At 49.0% G+C, this 18,261-nt stretch overlaps 1 protein-coding gene across 3 annotated transcripts in view; it reads right to left on the bottom strand.

The window, feature by feature from the left end:
* LOC142303875 (threonine--tRNA ligase 2, cytoplasmic-like) overlaps nt 1-18,261 on the bottom strand; it is a 146,487-nt gene that overhangs the window by 15,855 nt on the left and 112,371 nt on the right. For all 3 annotated transcript variants that reach the window (XM_075345707.1, XM_075345706.1, XM_075345708.1), the window contains 7 exons: nt 15,950-16,116; nt 9,728-9,890; nt 9,481-9,618; nt 9,278-9,355; nt 3,202-3,302; nt 2,899-3,003; nt 563-635 (listed from right to left, as the gene is read on the bottom strand). In XM_075345707.1, coding sequence (XP_075201822.1) covers nt 563-635; nt 2,899-3,003; nt 3,202-3,302; nt 9,278-9,355; nt 9,481-9,618; nt 9,728-9,890; nt 15,950-16,116 — 825 coding nt within the window. The remainder of the gene's footprint in view (nt 1-562; nt 636-2,898; nt 3,004-3,201; nt 3,303-9,277; nt 9,356-9,480; nt 9,619-9,727; nt 9,891-15,949; nt 16,117-18,261) is intronic.

Genomic DNA, 18,261 nt, shown 5'->3' with positions numbered 1-18,261 from the left:
AGCCCTCACTGACAGTGAGAGCGGCGGAGGCTGGTAACAAAGGTAAATATCGGGTAACCAAGGACAGGGCTTCTTGGTTACCCGCTGTTTACATTGGTTACCAGCCTCTGCAGAAGCCGGCTCCTGCTGCCTGCACATTTAGTTGTTGCTGTCTCGCTGTCACACACAGCGATCTGTGCTTCACAGCGGGACAGCAACAACTAAAAAATGGCCCAGGACATTCAGCAACAACCAACGACCTCACAGCAGGGGCCAGGTTGTTGCTGGATGTCACACACAGCAACATCGCTAGCAACGTCACAAAAGTTGTTCGTTAGCAGCGATGTTGCTAGCGATGTTGCTTAGTGTGACGGGGCCTTTAAACTAGAGACTTATCCCTTCTTCCCAATAACATGTTTGTGTTGCGGAGACTTTGTCAACAAGGACAGACTCTCCTATGAGAGGTAGATAACCAGCCAAGCTCAGCTTGTTGCCTTTGTGTATACAACTTTTCTGTGATTTGTTGTCTGCTGGATTGCACAAGATTAGTCTTCATTGCTCGTTTATATGAATATATACATACCTGTTGGGCATAGTCTTCACAGCTTGGTCCAACCGGGACTACCATGACTTGTCGTGGGGACAGCCAAAATGGCCTAGTGTAAAAAAGACAAATCATTACTTATTTTATATGTTTACTAGAATTGTCACGATTTTTGTTTTGAAGCCACTTTGGTGGTTATAAATTTACGATAGAAGCTCCCCAGTGCTCGGCCACTCTGGATCGGACGCCACCTGCCAGTCTCTGTACTTCCCACTTCAACAACACAACACGTGACATATGAATGCTGCATCCAATCCCTAGCCACAACTGTGCCCCAAAATAGCCAGTGACTGGTGGCAGTAGTCACACGTTACTGTCAGGACTCCATCGCTGGTGAAGGAAAATAAAGAGACTAGAGGCAGAGCCGGAAGCACCAGAACTAAAATGCATGGGAATCAGTAAGGAAAGTAGGACAATTTTCTAAACCATTCAATGCCATTAAAAAACACAATTTATCAGAATACAGGCTGGTTAATTGCATATTTTGCAGTAAAAGAAATTAACATGCAGGGTTGTTTTTGCGACTTTTGGATTTTGCAAACAAAAAACGTCTGCTTCCAACTCCTTTATGTAGCGGAGTTCTTTTGCAAAACTGATATAAATCCAGCAGAGATCCAGCTCCTGACAGACATTTCTGGTCATCTCATCCCTTCTCTTAGGCAGGCTTTGCACGCTACGACATCGCAGGTGCGATGTCGGTGGGGTCAAATCGAAAGTGACGCACAGCCGGCGTCGCAGTCGATATCGTAGTGTGCAAATCCTTTTTGATATGATTAACGAGCGCAAAAGCGTCGTTATCGTATCATCAGTGTAGGGTCCGACATTTCCATAATACCGGTGCAGCGACAGGTACGATATTGTTCCTCGTTTCTGCAGCAGCACACATCGCTGTGTGTGAAGCCGCAGGAGCGAAGAACATCTCCTACCTGCGTCCCGGCTGCAATGCGGAAGGAAGCAGGTGGGCGGGATGTTTACATCCTGCTCATCTCCGCCCCTCCGCTGCTATTGGCCGCCTGCCGTGTGACGTCGCTGTGACGCCGCACGACCCGCCACCTTAGGAAGGAGGCGGGTCGCTGGCCAGAGTGACGTCGCAGGACAGGTGAGTGCATGTGAAGCTGGTATAGCGATAATGTTCGCTACGCCAGCAATCACAAGATACCGCTGCTGCGACGGGGGCGGGGACTATCGCGCTCGACATCGCAGCATCGGCTTGCGATGTCGCAGCGTGCAAAGTACCCCTTAGTGTTAGGCATCATTCAGACATTAGTGATTTTAATTTTTTTCGTATGCAAAAACTGGTCAGAGTTTTATTAGAGATTTCGATCAGATTCATCAGTTTGTCAGTATTGGCTTCTATCAAAGTTTCATCAGTCTTTCCCATATGAAAACATAATAGAATAAAAAGTTAAAGCTTGAAAAATCCATCAATGCGTGAAAAATGGACAGCACACAGAGTTGAATAATCAAGGTTAATCTATGACTCAAAGAAAAAAAAAAAGGGGCGGGGTGCTGGAGTACAGCGATGCTGCAGGCGGTGCAGAGGGGTGCCCATATACTCACTGTGTGCGTCGTTGCTGTCCTGGGGAAGTGGGCGCTGCCCTATGCCGGGGCAGCGGGCTCTGCTATTCTGCTCTTCTATTTTCAGAATAGCCCGTGCCTCACCGCACACGGCGAGCACCAGCACAGAGCAGAGCCCGCTGCCCAGGCATAGGGCTCTGCTCTGTGCTGGTGCTCGCCGTGTGCGGTGAGGCACGGGCTATTCTGAAAATATCAGTGGTGCATGGTTCAAAGAAATGGCGGCTGGAGTCGGCGTGTGCATAGATTGAGTTATCGGCTCAATGACCAGCCGAGATCTCATTTGTGCATACGCCACTTCTGGGCATGATGTTCCTTAAGTCCGCTGCTGGGACATCAATGGGCCAGATGCGGCTTGTGCGCAGATGAGAGCTTGAGCCCAAGAAATCCATCTGCGCGCGCACCGCCTCTGGGCGCCATTTCTTGGAGCCCTCACCGTCAACATCTTCAGAATGGCCCATGCCTCACCGCCCGCCGCACAGAGCAGCGCCCGCAGCCCCGGCACAAAGCAGCACCCCTGCCTCCTGTGACCCCTCTTCACTACCCCTTTGTTGGCTACATTCAGATTTTAAGACGTACCCCTCATTTTCCTCCCAAATATTTGGGAGGAAAAGTGCGTCTTATAATCCAAAAAATACGGTATACATGTATATAGAACTTAAAAAATAAATTAGTGTGCTCCATGTACAATTTTTATCAGTTTTCACTTATGTTCTCAGTGAAATGTTAAGATATCATACCACTTTCCTCCATAATTTTCACAAAGAATTGCTATCATGCGTTCGACGGATCCTAAGATGGCACGATGAATGATAACAGGTCGGTTCTTGTCATCTCCATCTTTGCTGCAGCAGAAAAACAAAAATGTCAGATAGTATCTCAGACATCATGTATTGTGTCTGTCTTCAGGCAGATCTGACAAGGCTGTCATTCGTGTGTTTTTTCTCCAATGGCCAGGCTTAATGGAGGTAAAGGACAGATGTGTGCAGAGACTAATGTAGATTCGTGGCTCAGATGTGGACAGTATTGTAGAAAATTCTTACCTTACATATGTCAAATTAAAGCGAATTGGGAGTTGGAAGTCGAGCTGTATTGTTGCACACTGGTGGTATCTTCCAATGGCATCTCGGATATTAATATCAATCTGCAATAGAGATTCAGTTTAGGATTTAAATTGGCCAAGTGGATTAAAAGGTTGCCAGAAACTAAGGAAGAAGAATATTATACTAAGAAAAAGAGAATTTTGTTTACTTACCGTAAATTCTTTTTTCTTATAGTTCCGTATTGGGAGACCCAGACCATGGTGTTTAGCTTCTGCCTCCGGAGGACACACAAAGTACTACACCTAAAAGTGAAGCTCCTCCCTCTGAGCTTATACACCCCCTGGAGAACCAGATCTAGCCAGTTTAGTGCAAAAGCTGAAGGAGAATAGCCACCCACAAGTAAAAACAAAGCAAAAACCGGAACAACCGGAGACTATCAACAACAACAGCCGGTGAAAACACGCGGAACAAGAAATTGCCAACAGGCAACAGGGAGGGAGCTGGGTCTCCCAATACGGAACTATAAGAAAAAGAATTTACGGTAAGTAAACAAAATTCTCTTTTTCTTTATCGTTCCTATGGGAGACCCAGACCATGGGACGTCTCAAAGCAGTCCATGGGTGGGAAATAAACAGAAAAACTAAGAAGTAGGCAGAACCTAACTTCACAAATGGGCGACAGCCGCCTGAAGGATGCGTCTGCCCAAGCTCGCATCTGCCGAAGCATGAGCATGCACTTGGTAGTGCTTTGAAAAGTTATGCAGGCTAGTCCAAGTGGCAGCCTGACAGACTTGTTGAGCCGTAGCCCGGTGCCTGAAAGCCCAAGAGGCACCGACAGCTCTGGTCGAGTGTGCCTTGATCCCCGGCGGGGGAGGCACCTGAGAACACTGGTAGGCGTCCAAAATGGTTGACCTAATCCAACGGGCTAAGGTCGGCTTAGAAGCAGAGAGGCCCTTGCGCCGACCTGTGGTTAGCACAAAAAGAGAGGTGCACCGCCTAAGAGTAGCGGTGCGAGACAGATAGATCCGGAGAGCACGCACCAGATCCACAGTATGCAACGCTTTTTCAAAGCGATGAACAGGAGCCGGACAAAAGGAAGGTAGGGTAATGTCCTGGTTAAGGTGGAAAGGAGAGACCACCTTAGGAAGAAAGTCCGGAGTTGGACGGAGAACCACCTTGTCTTTATGAAAAACCAAAAAAGGTGACTCCGAAGAGAGCGCAACCAAATCGGAGACTCTCCTGAGGGAAGTTATGGCCACTAGAAAGACCACTTTCTGTGAAAGACGAAACAAAGAAACCTCCCTAAGAGGCTCAAAGGGGGGTTTCTGCAAAACCGTGAGGACCAAGTTAAGGTCCCAGGGATCCAAGGGCCGCCGGTAAGGCGGAATGATGTGAGACGCGCCCTGCATGAAGGTGCGGACCTGAGCCAGCCGGGCGAGACGCTGCTGGAACAGCACTGACAGAGCTGAGACTTGTCCCTTAAGAGAGTTGAGGGACAGTCCCAGCTGCAGACCGGACTGTAGAAAGGACAGAAGGGTCGGCAAGGAAAATGGCCAAGGAGGATGGCCGGAAGAGCGACACCAGGACAGGAAAATTTTCCAAGTCCTGTGATAGATCTTGGCGGAGGAAGACTTACGGGCCCGAGTCATAGTGGAGATGACTTCAGGAGGGATACCAGAAGCCGTCAAAATCCAGGACTCAAGAGCCACGCCGTCAATTTGAGAGCCGCAGAATTCAGGCGGAAAAACGGACCTTGTGAGAGAAGGTCTGGACGGTCCAGAAGATGCCACGGCACCTCAACGGACAGATGGAGCAGGTCTGGGTACCAAGCTCGCCTGGGCCAGTCCGGAGCAATGAGGATGACTTGACGGCCCTCCATTCTGATCTTGCGCAGGACTCTGGGCAAGAGAGCTAGAGGGGGAAACACGTAGGACAGACGAAACTGGGACCAGTCTTGAACCAGAGCGTCCGCGGCGAATGCCTGAGGATCGTGGGAGCGAGCCACGTAAACGGGAACTTAGTTGTTGTGACGGGATGCCATTAGGTCCACGTCCGGAGTGCCCCATTTGCGGCAGATTGACTGAAAAACTGCTGGGTGCAGGGACCACTCGCCACTGTCCACGGTTTGACGGCTGAGATAATCTGCCTCCCAGTTTTCCACGCCTGGGATGTGGACTGCGGATATGGTGGACTTGGAGTCCTCCGCCCATTGAAGGATGCGTTGTACCTCCAACATTGCCAGGCGGCTGCGTGTCCCGCCTTGGTGATTGATGTAGGCAACCGCTGTCGCGTTGTCCGACTGGACTCGGATGTGCCTGCCCGCCAGCAGATGGTGAAAAGCTAGGAGAGCTAGAAGCACGGCTCTGGTTTCCAGCACATTGATCGAAAGGGCTGACTCGGACGGAGTCCAAGTGCCCTGCGCTCGGTGGTGGAGACATACCGCTCCCCAGCCGGACTGGCATCCGTGGTGAGGATCACCCAGGACGGGGCCAGAACGGAGCACCCCTGGGACAGAGAGAGGAGCCAAAGCCACCACTGAAGAGAGCTCCTGGTCTGTGGCGACAGAGCCACTAACCTGTGCAAGGAGGAAAGCCGCTTGTCCCAACAGCGGAGAATGTCCAGCTGCAGGGGACGCAGATGGAACTGGGCAAAGGGAACAGCCTCCATTGACGCCACCATTTGACCCAGCACCTGCATCAGGCGCCTGAGGGAATAACGGCGGGGCCTCAGCAGAGAGCACACCGCCAGTTGGAGGGACTGCTGTTTGACTAAGGGCAACTTCACAAGTGCCGTCAAAGTCTCGAACTGCATCCCTAGGTATGTGAGACTCTGGGTCGGAGTCAGAGTGGACTTGGGAAGATTGACAAGCCACCCGAATTGGGCTAGAGTGGCGAGAGTGAGCGAGACACTTCGCTGACAGTCCACACTGGATGAAGCCTTGACTATAAATCGATCAGGTAAGGAATCACTGCCAACCCCTGTAGGTGCAGGACCGCAATCACTGCTGCCATGACCTTGGTGAATACCCGAGGAGCTGTGGCCAACCCGAAGGGGAGAGCCACGAATTGGAAATGTTTCTCTCCGATTGCAAAACGTAGCCAACGCTGGTGTAAAACTGCAATTGGCACATGCAGATAGGCATCTCTGATGTCGATGGATGCCAGGAAATCCCCTTGGGTCATTGAGGCAATGACTGATCGCAGAGACTCCATGCGAAAATGCCGCACCTGAACATGCTTGTTGAGAAGCTTGAGATCCAGGATGGGCCGGAAGGAACCGTCCTTTTTGGGGACTAGGAAGAGATTTGAGTAGAAACCTCTGAACCGTTCCCGGGCGGGAACCGGTACAATTACTCCGTTGGCCTGCAAGGATGCCACGGCCTGTGAGAAGGCGGCGGCCTTGGAGCAGGGGGGAGTTGAGAGAAAAAATCTGTTTGGCGGGCTGGAAGAGAATTCTATCCTGTAGCCGTGGGAGATGATATCCCTCACCCACTGATCGGAGACGTGTTGAAACCACGAGTCGCCAAAGTGGGAGAGCCTGCCACCGACTAAGGACGTTGCTGGCGCGGACAGATAGTCACGAGGAGGCTGCCTTAGCGGCAGCACCTCCTGCGGTCTTTTGTGGACGCGCTTTTGGGCTCCAGTTAGATTTCTGGTCCTTGGCTGAGTTAGTGGACGAGGCCGAGGGCTTAGAAGAGAACCAGTTGGAGGAACGAAAGGAACGAAACCTCGACTGATTCCTGCCCTGGACAGGTTTCTTGGTTTTGGTTTGTGGCATGGAAGTACTCTTCCCGCCAGTAGCTTTCTTAATAATTTCATCCAGCTGTTCACCGAACAGTCGGGACCCTGCAAAAGGGAGCCCAGCAAGGTACTTCTTTGAAGAAGCATCTGCCTTCCACTCTCGAAGCCACAAGATTCTGCGGATAGCGAGGAAATTAGCCGAAGCCACAGCAGTGCGGTGAGAAGCCTCCAGCATGGCAGACATGGCATAGGATGAAAAAGCTGAAGCTTGGGAAGTTAAGGTAACCATTTCGGGCATAGATTCCCTGGCGAGGGAATGCATCCCCTCTAGAGAAGCAGAGATGGCTTTGAGAGCCCACACTGCTGCAAAAGTCGGGGAGAACGAAGCCCCCGCCGCTTCATATACGGATTTGGCCAGAAGGTCAATCTGGCGGTCAGTGGAATCCTTAAGAGAGGTGCCATCAGCCACCGATACAACGGTCCAGGCTGAAAGTCTAGACACCGGGGGGTCTACCTTTGGGGAATGAGCCCACTCCTTGACCACCTCAGGTGGAAAGGGAAAGCGGTCATCAGAACCACGCTTTGGGAAGCGTTTGTCAGGACAGGCTCTGAGCTTGGTCACAGCGGCCTGAAAACTGGAGTGGCTAAAGAACACACTTTTTACTCTCTTAGGCGAGGTAAACTGGTGCTTTTCTGCCAGAGAGGGTTGCTCCTCTGATACTGGCGGATTGAGATCCAGTACAGAATTAATGGACGCAATCAAATCACTAACATCTGAGTCACTTTCGGACAGATCAATGTGGTACATGGAGTCAACCTCCGAGCCCCCCGTAAAGACATCCTCCTCGTCCTGCGAGTCAGCTCCTGAATCAGAGCCGCGGGACGAGGAAGGAGAGGGAACCCTGCGTCTCTTCTTAGAAGGACGGGGTCTGTGACCAGATGAGGAATCCTCTGAGCTCCGGTCCTGAGAGACCCCTAACAGCAGAGGCACCCTGTGAAAGGGGCTGATGCATGTTCAGCAAAGTCCTGGACAGAAGTCCCATGGAGTCAGCAAAAGACTGGGAGATAGACCTAGAAAAGGATTCTACCCAAGCCGGGGGTTCAGCCACAGGAGCAGGAGCAGCCTGAGAGACCACTGGGGGTGAGACTCCAGGCTGAGGCACCGCCAGGTTAGAGCAGGCATCACAATGTGGATAGATGCTCGGTTCAGGCAGCAGGAGCTTACATGCAGTGCATACTGAATACAGCTTTGGAGCCTTGCTCCTCGTGTGAGACACGCTGCTGGAGTGGGGGCTCTGCCAGAGAATGAACCCCAGAGAGTATAATCAGAGGTCCACAACCGGAGACCGGTTGTGGCTTACCAGACCGCTGGAGCGGTGTTGTGTGCCCTCCAGATCCCGAAGCCCAGACCCCCAAGCACAGCAACTTAGCAGAGATGCTGCAGACCAGCGCTGCAATGCAGAGAGAACGCTGAGAAAATGGCCGCCGGAGCGAAGAGAGGGGGCGGGACTTGCTTGAGGAGCGGGATCTGAAGGGCCATAGAGATCTACAGGGGAGGAGACACACACTGCAGTGGGGAGCGTCCCTCCCCTTGCAGAACGGCCGCCGGGCGGAGCCGAGCCTGTTCCTCTGCATGAGTGACATGCGAGGGCAGAGAAACCGAAAGTAGGCCTCCGGCGAAGCCGGGGCCTAAATTTGAGCGGCGCGGCCGGCGCGCAGGCACCATCGGCGCGGTTCTCAGGCGACAGCCAGAGAACCCGCCGGAAATGTCATAAAAACACATCAGCACACTCTCCCACAACAATAAAGTACAGGGACCCCCAATATATAAACGTCTCAGGTACTTAGCTTGCTGAGACGCCGGGTTCCAAGTCCCTGGGGATGAGTGCTCCGGTCCAGCAGGGTCCTGAAGGGCTGCGGATGGAGACCGGTCTCCTGCCAAGCATGGAGAACCGTGCTGGCTCCCACTTCAAGCCAGAGCCCAGGAGGGATGGTGAAGGAGCGTGGCATGTAAGGCTCCAGCCTTGGAATCAACCTTAACAACACCGCCGACACAGTGGGGTGAGAAGGGACATGCCGGGAGTCCAGAGGACCCGCTTTTCTTCAAACTCTTTCCAAAAATCAAAAATCAGATGAGAATGCATGTATGGATGTATGCCTCCTGAACACAAAGCGATAAACTGGCTAGATCTGGTTCTCCAGGGGGTGTATAAGCTCAGAGGGAGGAACTACACTTTTAGGTGTAGTACTTTGTGTGTCCTCCGGAGGCAGAAGCTGAACACCATGGTCTGGGTCTCCCATAGGAACGATAAAGAAAGTCTACAGACTGATACTTGCCTTTGGACCATAGAAAGCACCATCTCCTGGGTTCAATTTCCAGGGTTGGCCAAAATCATTAAGACTGTTCTCCAGTTGCTGGAAATTGAAAAAAGGAAAAAAAAAAAAAAAATACAAGTAAAAATAATAATGTATTTCACTTGTTTATCTTTCATGTACAGTAAAAGGAGTCTACCGGTAGTGATAACATCAAATAGAAATACCTTTTCTGCATGATTCCACATCTCAATTTCCCCGAGGTAGTTGTCCGGTCTGGTTGAAAGGTGGAGTTGGAAAGTAAATCCAAAGACCTCATATACAGACTGCAGGAACTGTAGGCATCCCTTCATCTCCTCTTCTATCTAGGAAGCCGGGAATTAAGGTTTTACGGTGAATACTGTTATGACCATCACTTCATTCAGGGCGTGGTTGACACATGATATGTGTATTACAATCTGATTCCACTTTTACCTGTTCCATTGTGCAAAAAATATGTGCATCATCTTGCTGAAAGCGCCTCACTCTGGTCAGTCCACTTAAGGCCCCAGATAACTCATTACGATGTAGAACGCCGAAGTCTGCAAAGCGCAAAGGTAATTCTCTCCACGAGCGAGGACGATGCCCAAACATAAGACTGCAAGAGAGAACATCAATGAGCAACCACCGGTAAGGCTGCTTTCACACATCCGTTTTTTGCTGAGTGGCACAATACGGCGCTTTGGAGAAAAAACGCAACAGTTTGGTTTTTTTTGCCGCCGGTTGCGTTTTTTCCGCATAGACTTCCATTAGCGCCGTATTGTGCTGCATGGCCTTGCGTTACGTCCAGTTTTTGCCGGATGCGGCATATTTAGCCCATGCGGCAGCCGGATGAAACGTTGCCTGGCACGTTTTTTTTTTGTGCGGCACAAAAAACGCATCGTGCCGGATCTGGCGCGATGCGGCACGATTTACAATGCAAGCCTATGGATGCCGTACACGGCGTCCTGCGGCAAAAACTGCATCCGGCCGCCGGATGCGTTTTTTTGCACTGCGCATGCGCAATATCAAGCTGCATCCGTCAAAAAACGGACGTGCCGCATGGAAAAACTTATGCAACGGATCCATTTTTTTCGCCACATCCGTTGCATAGGTTTTTGAGCCGGATTGAGCCGCACTCCAAAAACCGGATGTGTGAAAGCAGCCTAAGAAACTACAAAAATGGATTATCATTTACATGCTGGTTTCCAGCCTTGAAATTTGTGTCTATTTCTGTTACTTACATACAGTATATCACAAAAATGAGTACACCTCTCATTTTTGTAAACATTTTATTACATTTTTTTCATGGGACAGCACTGAAGATATGACACTGATACAATGTAAAGTTGTCAGTGTACAGCTTGTATAACTGTGTATTTGTTGTGCCATCTAAGTAACTCAACACAGCCATTAATAGGGTGGTTCACCCATATTTTTTGTCTAGTTCGATATTATATTGAGAAACAATGTTTCACTCAAATACCTTATGTTGGCAATAGTGCCTATGATAGGCGCTATTGCAGACCGCTGTTCCCCGCTCCGGTGACGTCACGTCAAGTTTGGCACACGTCACATCACTGTGGCCGGCTGCAGTCTTCCTGACTCACTGAGTTGTGGGCGATGTTTCACCGCTTGTCACAGCACAGCGCGTCTCCTGCTTGCAGTGTTCTGCTGTGAGGGAGGAGGGAGCAGATGGGTTGTGACGAGCGGTGAAACACCACCCACAGCTCAGTGAGTCTGGAAGACTGCAGCCAGCCGCAGGGATGTGACGTGTGAGGATCTTGACGTGACGTCACCGGAGCAGGGAACAGCGGTCTGCAATAGCGCCTCTCACAGGCACTATTACCAACACAAGGTATTTGAGAGAAACATTGTTTCTCAATATAATATCGAACTAGACAATAAAAAATATGGGTGAACCACCCCTTTAATGTAAAAACCGCTGCCAAAAAGTGAGTACACCCCTAAGAAGAAATGGCCAAATTCTGCCCTAACTGTCAATATTTTGTGTGGCTCCCATTATTTTCAAGCACTGCCTTACCCCCCCCCCCTTGGACAGAGTCACTAGAGCTTCGGAGGAGCCACTGAAATCCTCTTCCCATCCACCATTACAATATCACTGAGCTGGTGGATGTTAGAGACCTTGTGCTCTTCCACCTTGAGGAGGCCCCACAGATGCTCAATAGGGTTTAGGTCTGGAGACATACTTGGCCAACCCAGCACCTTTACCCTCAGTTTCTTTAGCAAGGCAGTGGTCATTTTGGATGTGTGTTGGGGTCATTATGTTGGAATACAAAGGGAAGGGGTCATGCTCTGCTTCACTATGTCACAGCACATGTTGGTATTCATGGCTCCTTCAATGAACTGTAGCTCCCCACACCCGGCAGCACTCATGAAGCCCAGAGCCATGACACTCCCATCACCATACTTGAATATAGGCAAGATACACATCTCTTTGTGCTCCTCACCTGGTTGATGCCATGCACGCTTGACTCCATCTGAACCAAATATTTTTCTCTTGGTGTCAGCAGACTACAGGACATGGTTCCAGTAATCGATGTTCCTAGTCTACTTGTCTTCAGCAAACGGCTTGCAGACTTTCTTGTGCATCATCGTTAGAAGAGGCCTCATTCAGTGATAGACCGCCATGCAGACCAATTTGACGAAGTGTACGGTATATGGTCTGAGCACTGACTGGCTGACCCCCCCAAGCTCTTTAATCTCTACAGCAATGCTGGCAGCACTCATACGTCTATTTTGAAAAGACAATCTCTGGATATGACGCTGAGCACGTGCACTCAACTTCTTTGGTCAACCATGGAGAAGCCTGTTCTGAGTGGACTATCTTGTTAAAGCGCTGTATGGTCTTGGCTACCATGCTGCCGCTCAGTTTCAGGGTGCTGGCAATCTTCTTACAGCCTAGTCCATCTTTATGTAGAGCAACAATTCTTCTTTTCAGATCCTCAGAGAATTCTTTGCCATGTTGAACGTTCAATGACCAATATGAGAGAGTGTGTGAGCGATAACCCTAATTGTAACATATCTGCTCCCCATTCACACCTGAGACCTTGTAACACTAATGAGTCCAATGACACCAGTGAGGGAAAATGGCTAATTGGACACAATTTGGTCATTTTCACTTAGAGGTGTACTGATTTTTTATGCTAGCGGTTTAGACATTAATGGATGAGTGTTGAGTTAATAAGCTGTACACTGACTACTTTGATACGATGTAAAGTGTCAAATCATCAATGTTGTCCTATGAAAGATATTATAAACTTAACTAAAATGTGGGGGTGTACTCACTTTAATGATAAACCATATCTGTTTATGTTACAGTATATGTGTACAAGGGTTGTATAATGTGGGCTAAAGAGCTGGGCCCACTCCAGCTGACACATTCCTATAACTACTGCGTTCTAAGCTAACTGATCACAGATGTTTTTAGCTCTTAGGGCACCTGCACATGTCGCCTTTTTCAGGCGGGTACATTCTATAGCCAACCAGAAAAAGTTGATTAGTAGACGTAACAATGAATAAACATGTAAAAACAACTTGCTGTGAATGTATTCAGTCTTTTTAACTTCTTTTAAAGGGAACCTGTCAGCAGAAATTTTGCCCTAAACCTAAAAGTTTCCCCTTCTGCAGCTCCTGGGCTGCATTCTTGCAAGGTTCCTATAGTTATTCTGCCACCTTTTAGATCAAAATAAATAGTTTATAAAGTGGTACCTTTTCAGTTTGAAAATCTTGTTAATTCTACCACGGGGGCGGGCTGTCTGGTGTCCGTTACTGTCCCTCCTGCCGCTTTAGGCCATCCCCCAATGCTCATTTACATACCTCATGACACCGCCCAGTGCGTCCGAGGTCTCGCGCATGCGCCGTGCCACTCTAGCGGGACCGTGCACTGTGCACAGTGGGACCGCTGGTGACGTTGTGCAGGCACGAGATTATGGGTGGCGCTGTGATTTTCATCAGCAAGCTCCCGCCCATAATCTCGTGCCCGCGTTTTCCCCTCTGCCTCCACCGTTCTGCGCATGCCCTGACCAGATGATGGGTGGTGTCCTGCTCCGCTCCTCCCATCTATTTCCTGCTCCAGGGCTATAAGGGAAAGAGGTGACGTTGGGTCATCTGGCCAGGGCATGCGCAGAACGGTGGAGGCAGAAGGGAAACACACACAGCGCCGCCCATAATCTAAAGCCTGGGTAACACGTCACCAGCGGTCCCACTGTGCACAGTCCCGCTAGAGTGGCACGGCGCATGCGCGAGACCTCGGACACACTGGGCGGTGTCCTGAGGTATGTAAATGAGCGTTTGGGGACGGCCTAAAGCGGCAGGAGGGACAGTAACGGACAACAGACAGCCCGCCCCCGAGGTAGAATTAACAAGATTTTCAAACTGAAAGGTACCACTTTATAAACTATTTATTTTAATCTAAAAGGGGGCAGAATAACTATAGGAACCTTGCTAGAATGCAGCCCAGGAGCTGCAGAAGGGGAAACCTTTAGATTTAGGGCAAAATTTCTGCTGACAGGTTCCCTTTAACCACTTCAGGTTCCTAAAGTCGCAAAGAGGTTAAAAGAAGTAAATCTGTCGATTTTTTAGGCAGAAAAAAAACCAAAAAAAAAAAACCAAAACAACAAAATCCGCAGAAAGCAAAGTCACAGCAAAAAAAGGACAAAAATAGGCAAAAAAAGATGCTACTTCCTGAAGCAATACATAGTGCGTACACTGGTGTCTAAAAGACGTTGAGTTAACATAGCTTAGATCCTGTGGTTGCTGTTGACTGAGGCATCTAAATGGTGTTTGATGCGGGAGCCTCTTCATCATCCCACTGCCTCCTATGATGTGATCGCTGGGTGCCAATACGTTATCATATCTTGGCAGGCAGTCTACTGTGTCTGGCTACTTTGCACTCCTTTTAAAAGGGACTGTCACCAGGTGTTTGCCACCTAATCTGGGAGCAGCATAACATAGGGGCAGAAAACCTGATTCCATTGGGGTTTCACTTACTGGGCTGCTTAGAGTAGTTTGGATCATATACTGCTGATTAAACAGTGATTTTATCATTAGAGGACTACTTGGTGTGTTGCCAGGTAGTCCAGCATAATTATGAGCTCTACATAACTGCTAGATCTACAGCAGAGAAACCATTTATTTTATCAAAATGACAGCAAACAGCTCAGTAAGTGACACATCGCTGAAATCAGGGTGTCTGTCTCTACATTATGCTGCTCTCAGATGGGGGAGGAACAACCTGGTGACAGATTCCCTTTAAGTGCTCCAGGGAGATGACTCAAATGACTAAAAATAAAAAAAATGTATAGTTTTGTAGTACATAATCTAAAAAACAATGCAAGAGTTTTTATTCTGCTTTTTTTCAGTTCATCCTAAAATATTTTTTCCCCATTTCGTAATACAATACATTAAATGTTCTGAATAATAATAATAAAAAAATATATAAATAAAATTGTGCTGCACAAAAGGGATGAACAAAACGAAAGCGAATAAATGAAACAGATGGATCTTCAAAAAGATAAACCGTTTATAAAAACCATTTTATAGAAATAATAAAATGAGGATTTGGCTAATTGTTAGAGGAAACTCACCCAAATGCAACATTTACTACAAAGAGGTTTCTGCTATTAGATTCTGGTTCCTTTCATCACTTTAGAACATTTACATGTCTTCTACTTGATGTAAAGAACAATGACAATGACAATTAGTGATAGTTTAAAGGGAACCTGTCACCAGGATTTTCCCTTATGAGCTGCGGTCACCACCAGTAAGCCCTTATATACAGCATTCTAGAATACTGTATATAAGAGCCCAGGCTGCTCTGTATAACGTAAACACATCTTTATAATACTCACCTCGGGGGTGGTCCGGTCTGATGGGAGTCACTGATCTCGTTCCGGCGCCTCCTACATCTTGTGCGAACACCATCTGCGTGACGTGTAGTGCGCGTGACGTGTAGTGCGCGTGACGTGTAGTGCGCGTGACGTGTAGTGCGCGTGACGTGTAGTGCGCGTGACGTGTAGTGCGCATGCCCAGGCGGTCATTGATCTTTCCTCACTCCTGTGCATTACACTGCTTTGCTCTATCCTCAGCAGGGCAGATCAAAATGCGCATGTGCAGTACCGCAATGGAGGCCTCTGGGTGGATGACGTAGGACACGTCATCCACACGGGACTGGGAAGGACGACGGCCACTACACAAGAGGAAGGCGCCGGACTGAAAGCAGTGTCACCCCATCGGACCGGACCGCCCCCTAGGCGAGTATAATAAAGGTATTTTTTATGTTCTACAGAGCGGCCTGGGCTCACATATACAGTACAGTATTCTAGAATGCTGTATATAATTGCTCACTGGTGGTGGCCGCCGCTCATAGGGGAAAACCTGGTGACCGGTTCCCTTTAATAGGGCACCTGATAGTTCTGGCTTGAGCCTATTAATAAATCTGGCACATCTTATTCTGCAGGCATATTGCTTGACTTGTATATAAACTGCAGTCTTGATAAATCCTCCTCATAGTGATTACAGGTGTTGTGTACATTTTCCTGTATCTTGAACGATCTATATTACAATTCACTTTACAAGTAAATCCAAGGTGATCCCCGCTACACACAAATAGCTAAATAATAAATGATGGAAGCAGACACGTGGGCTTACACTCACCAATGTCCAGGACAGTTCATAGGCTTCAGCGCAAACATTTCTTTTTCAACCTCAAAGGAGAACATGTTGTCATTGTAATGCTGCCAGTGCCCAGACGCCTCCCATAACTTGCTATTGTAGATATTCGGTGTCGCTACTTCTGTAAAATTTCTAAACTGGTATTCCTCCTGTAACAGCACATTTCTACAATCAATATACATGTACCCACACATTTTCTGGAAGCATGTCCGAAATTTTCAGGTCTAAGAATTCTATGCTCTTCTAAGTAATCCACCAGGAGAATGCCCTGCCCAGATATAAAGAAACAGAGTGAGCATAGTACTTATCTGGAATGGACGGCAGTTATCCCACATATGTGGGGCACTCAGTACACACCAACATATACCTAAACACTTTAAATGGAAACGTACTGCTAAATTTATTCCACCGTTTTGAAAATTGTGATTGATTGCATGATATACTATCTCTGTGCCAGACTTATGAAGTTATACGGGCATACAAAAGGTACACATCTATACATTTAATAGTCTCGCTGCACATTGGAGTCACTGATGAGCCCACTAATTGGCTGCAGTGGTCACAGGTATTGCTGTAATGTGGTCACCACTGCCATCTATCAAGAGAGCAGCAGCAAAGAGGCATCACTGGAGTGGCGGAGGGGGAGTCACACAAATTTAGTATCTCTATATGGAGCAAGCCAATGGTGATACTTTATTTTTGGAGAATTGCTTTATGGAGAATTGCTTTAAAAGGAAACCTGTCACCAGATTTGGGGCCTATAAGCTGTCTTGGGAGACCCAGACCTTGGGTGTTTAGCTTCTGCCTCCGGAGGACACACAAAGTACTACACCTAAAAGTGTAGCTCCTCCCTGTGAGCCTATACACCCCCTGGTGAGCCAGTCACATCCAGTTTAGTGTAAAAGCTGAAGGAGAATAGCCACCCACAAGTAGAACAGAGCAAAAGCCGGAATGCCTCTGCCGAAGCATGAGTATGCACTTGGTAGTGCTTCGAGAAGGTATGCAGGCTAGCCCAAGTGGCAGCCTGACAGACCTGTTGAGCCGTAGCCTGGTGCCTAAAGGCCCAAGAGGCACCGACAGCTCTGGTCGAGTGTGCTTTGATCCCCGGCGGGGGAGGCGCCTGCGTACTCTGGTAGGCGTCCGAAATGGTCGACCTAATCCAACGGGCTAAGGTCGGCTTAGAAGCAGGGAGGCCCTTGCGCCGACCTGTAGTTAGCACAAAAAGAGAGGTGCACCGCCTAAGCGCAGCGGTGCGAGACACAGAGCCGGAGAGCACGCACCAGATCTAGCGTATGTAGAGCTTTTTTCAAAGCGATGAACAGGAGCCGGACAGAAGGAAGGTAAGGTAATGTCCTGGTTAAGGTGGAAGGGAGAGACCGCCTTAGGAAGAAAGTCCGGAGACGGACGGAGAACCACCTTGTCTTGATGAAAGACTAAAAAAAAAGGTGACTCCGAGGATAGCGCAGCCAAATCAGAGACTCTCCTGAGAGAAGTTATGGCAACCAGAAATGCCACTTTCTGTGAAAGAGGTACAAAGAAACTTCCCTAAGAGGTTCAAAGGGGGGTTTCTGTAAGACCGTGAGGACCAAGTTAAGGTCCCAGGGATCCAAGGGCCGCCGGTAAGGCGGAATGATGTGAGACGCGCCCTGCATGAAGGTGCGGACCTGAGCCAGCCGAGCAAGACGCCGCTGGAACAGAACTGACAGAGCCGAAACTTGTCCCTTGAGAGAGTTGAGGGACAGTCCTAGCTGCAGACCGGACTGTAGAAAAGACAGAAGGGTCGGCAAGGAAAACGGCCAAGGAGGATGGCCGGAAGAGCGACACCAGGACAGGAAAATTTTCCAAGTCCTGTGATAGATCTTAGCGGAGGAAGACTTACGGGCCTGAGTCATAGTGGAGATGACTTCAGGAGGAATACCAGAAGCTGTCAAAATCCAGGACTCAAGAGCCACGCCGTCAATTTGAGGGCCGCAGAATTCGGGCGGAAAAACGGACCTTGCGAGAGTAGGTCTAGACGGTCCGGGAGATGCCACGGCATCCCTACGGACAGTTGGAGTAGGTCCGGATACCAAGCTCGCCTGGGCCAGTCCGGTGCAATGAGGATGACTCGACGACCTTCCATTCTGATCTTGCGCAGAACTCTGGGCAAGAGAGCTAAAGGGGGAAACATGTAGGACAGACGAAACTGGGACCAGTCTTGAACCAGAGCGTCTGCGGCGAAGGCCTGAGGATCGTGAGAGCGAGCCACGTAAACAGGAACTTTGTTGTTGTGACGGGATGCTATTAGGTCCACG

Source organism: Anomaloglossus baeobatrachus, chromosome 4 (genome assembly GCF_048569485.1).
Source record: "Anomaloglossus baeobatrachus isolate aAnoBae1 chromosome 4, aAnoBae1.hap1, whole genome shotgun sequence".
NCBI lineage: Eukaryota > Metazoa > Chordata > Amphibia > Anura > Aromobatidae > Anomaloglossus > Anomaloglossus baeobatrachus.
The sequence above is the reverse complement of the archived record's forward strand: the minus strand, read 5'-3'. Positions and strand labels throughout refer to the sequence as shown.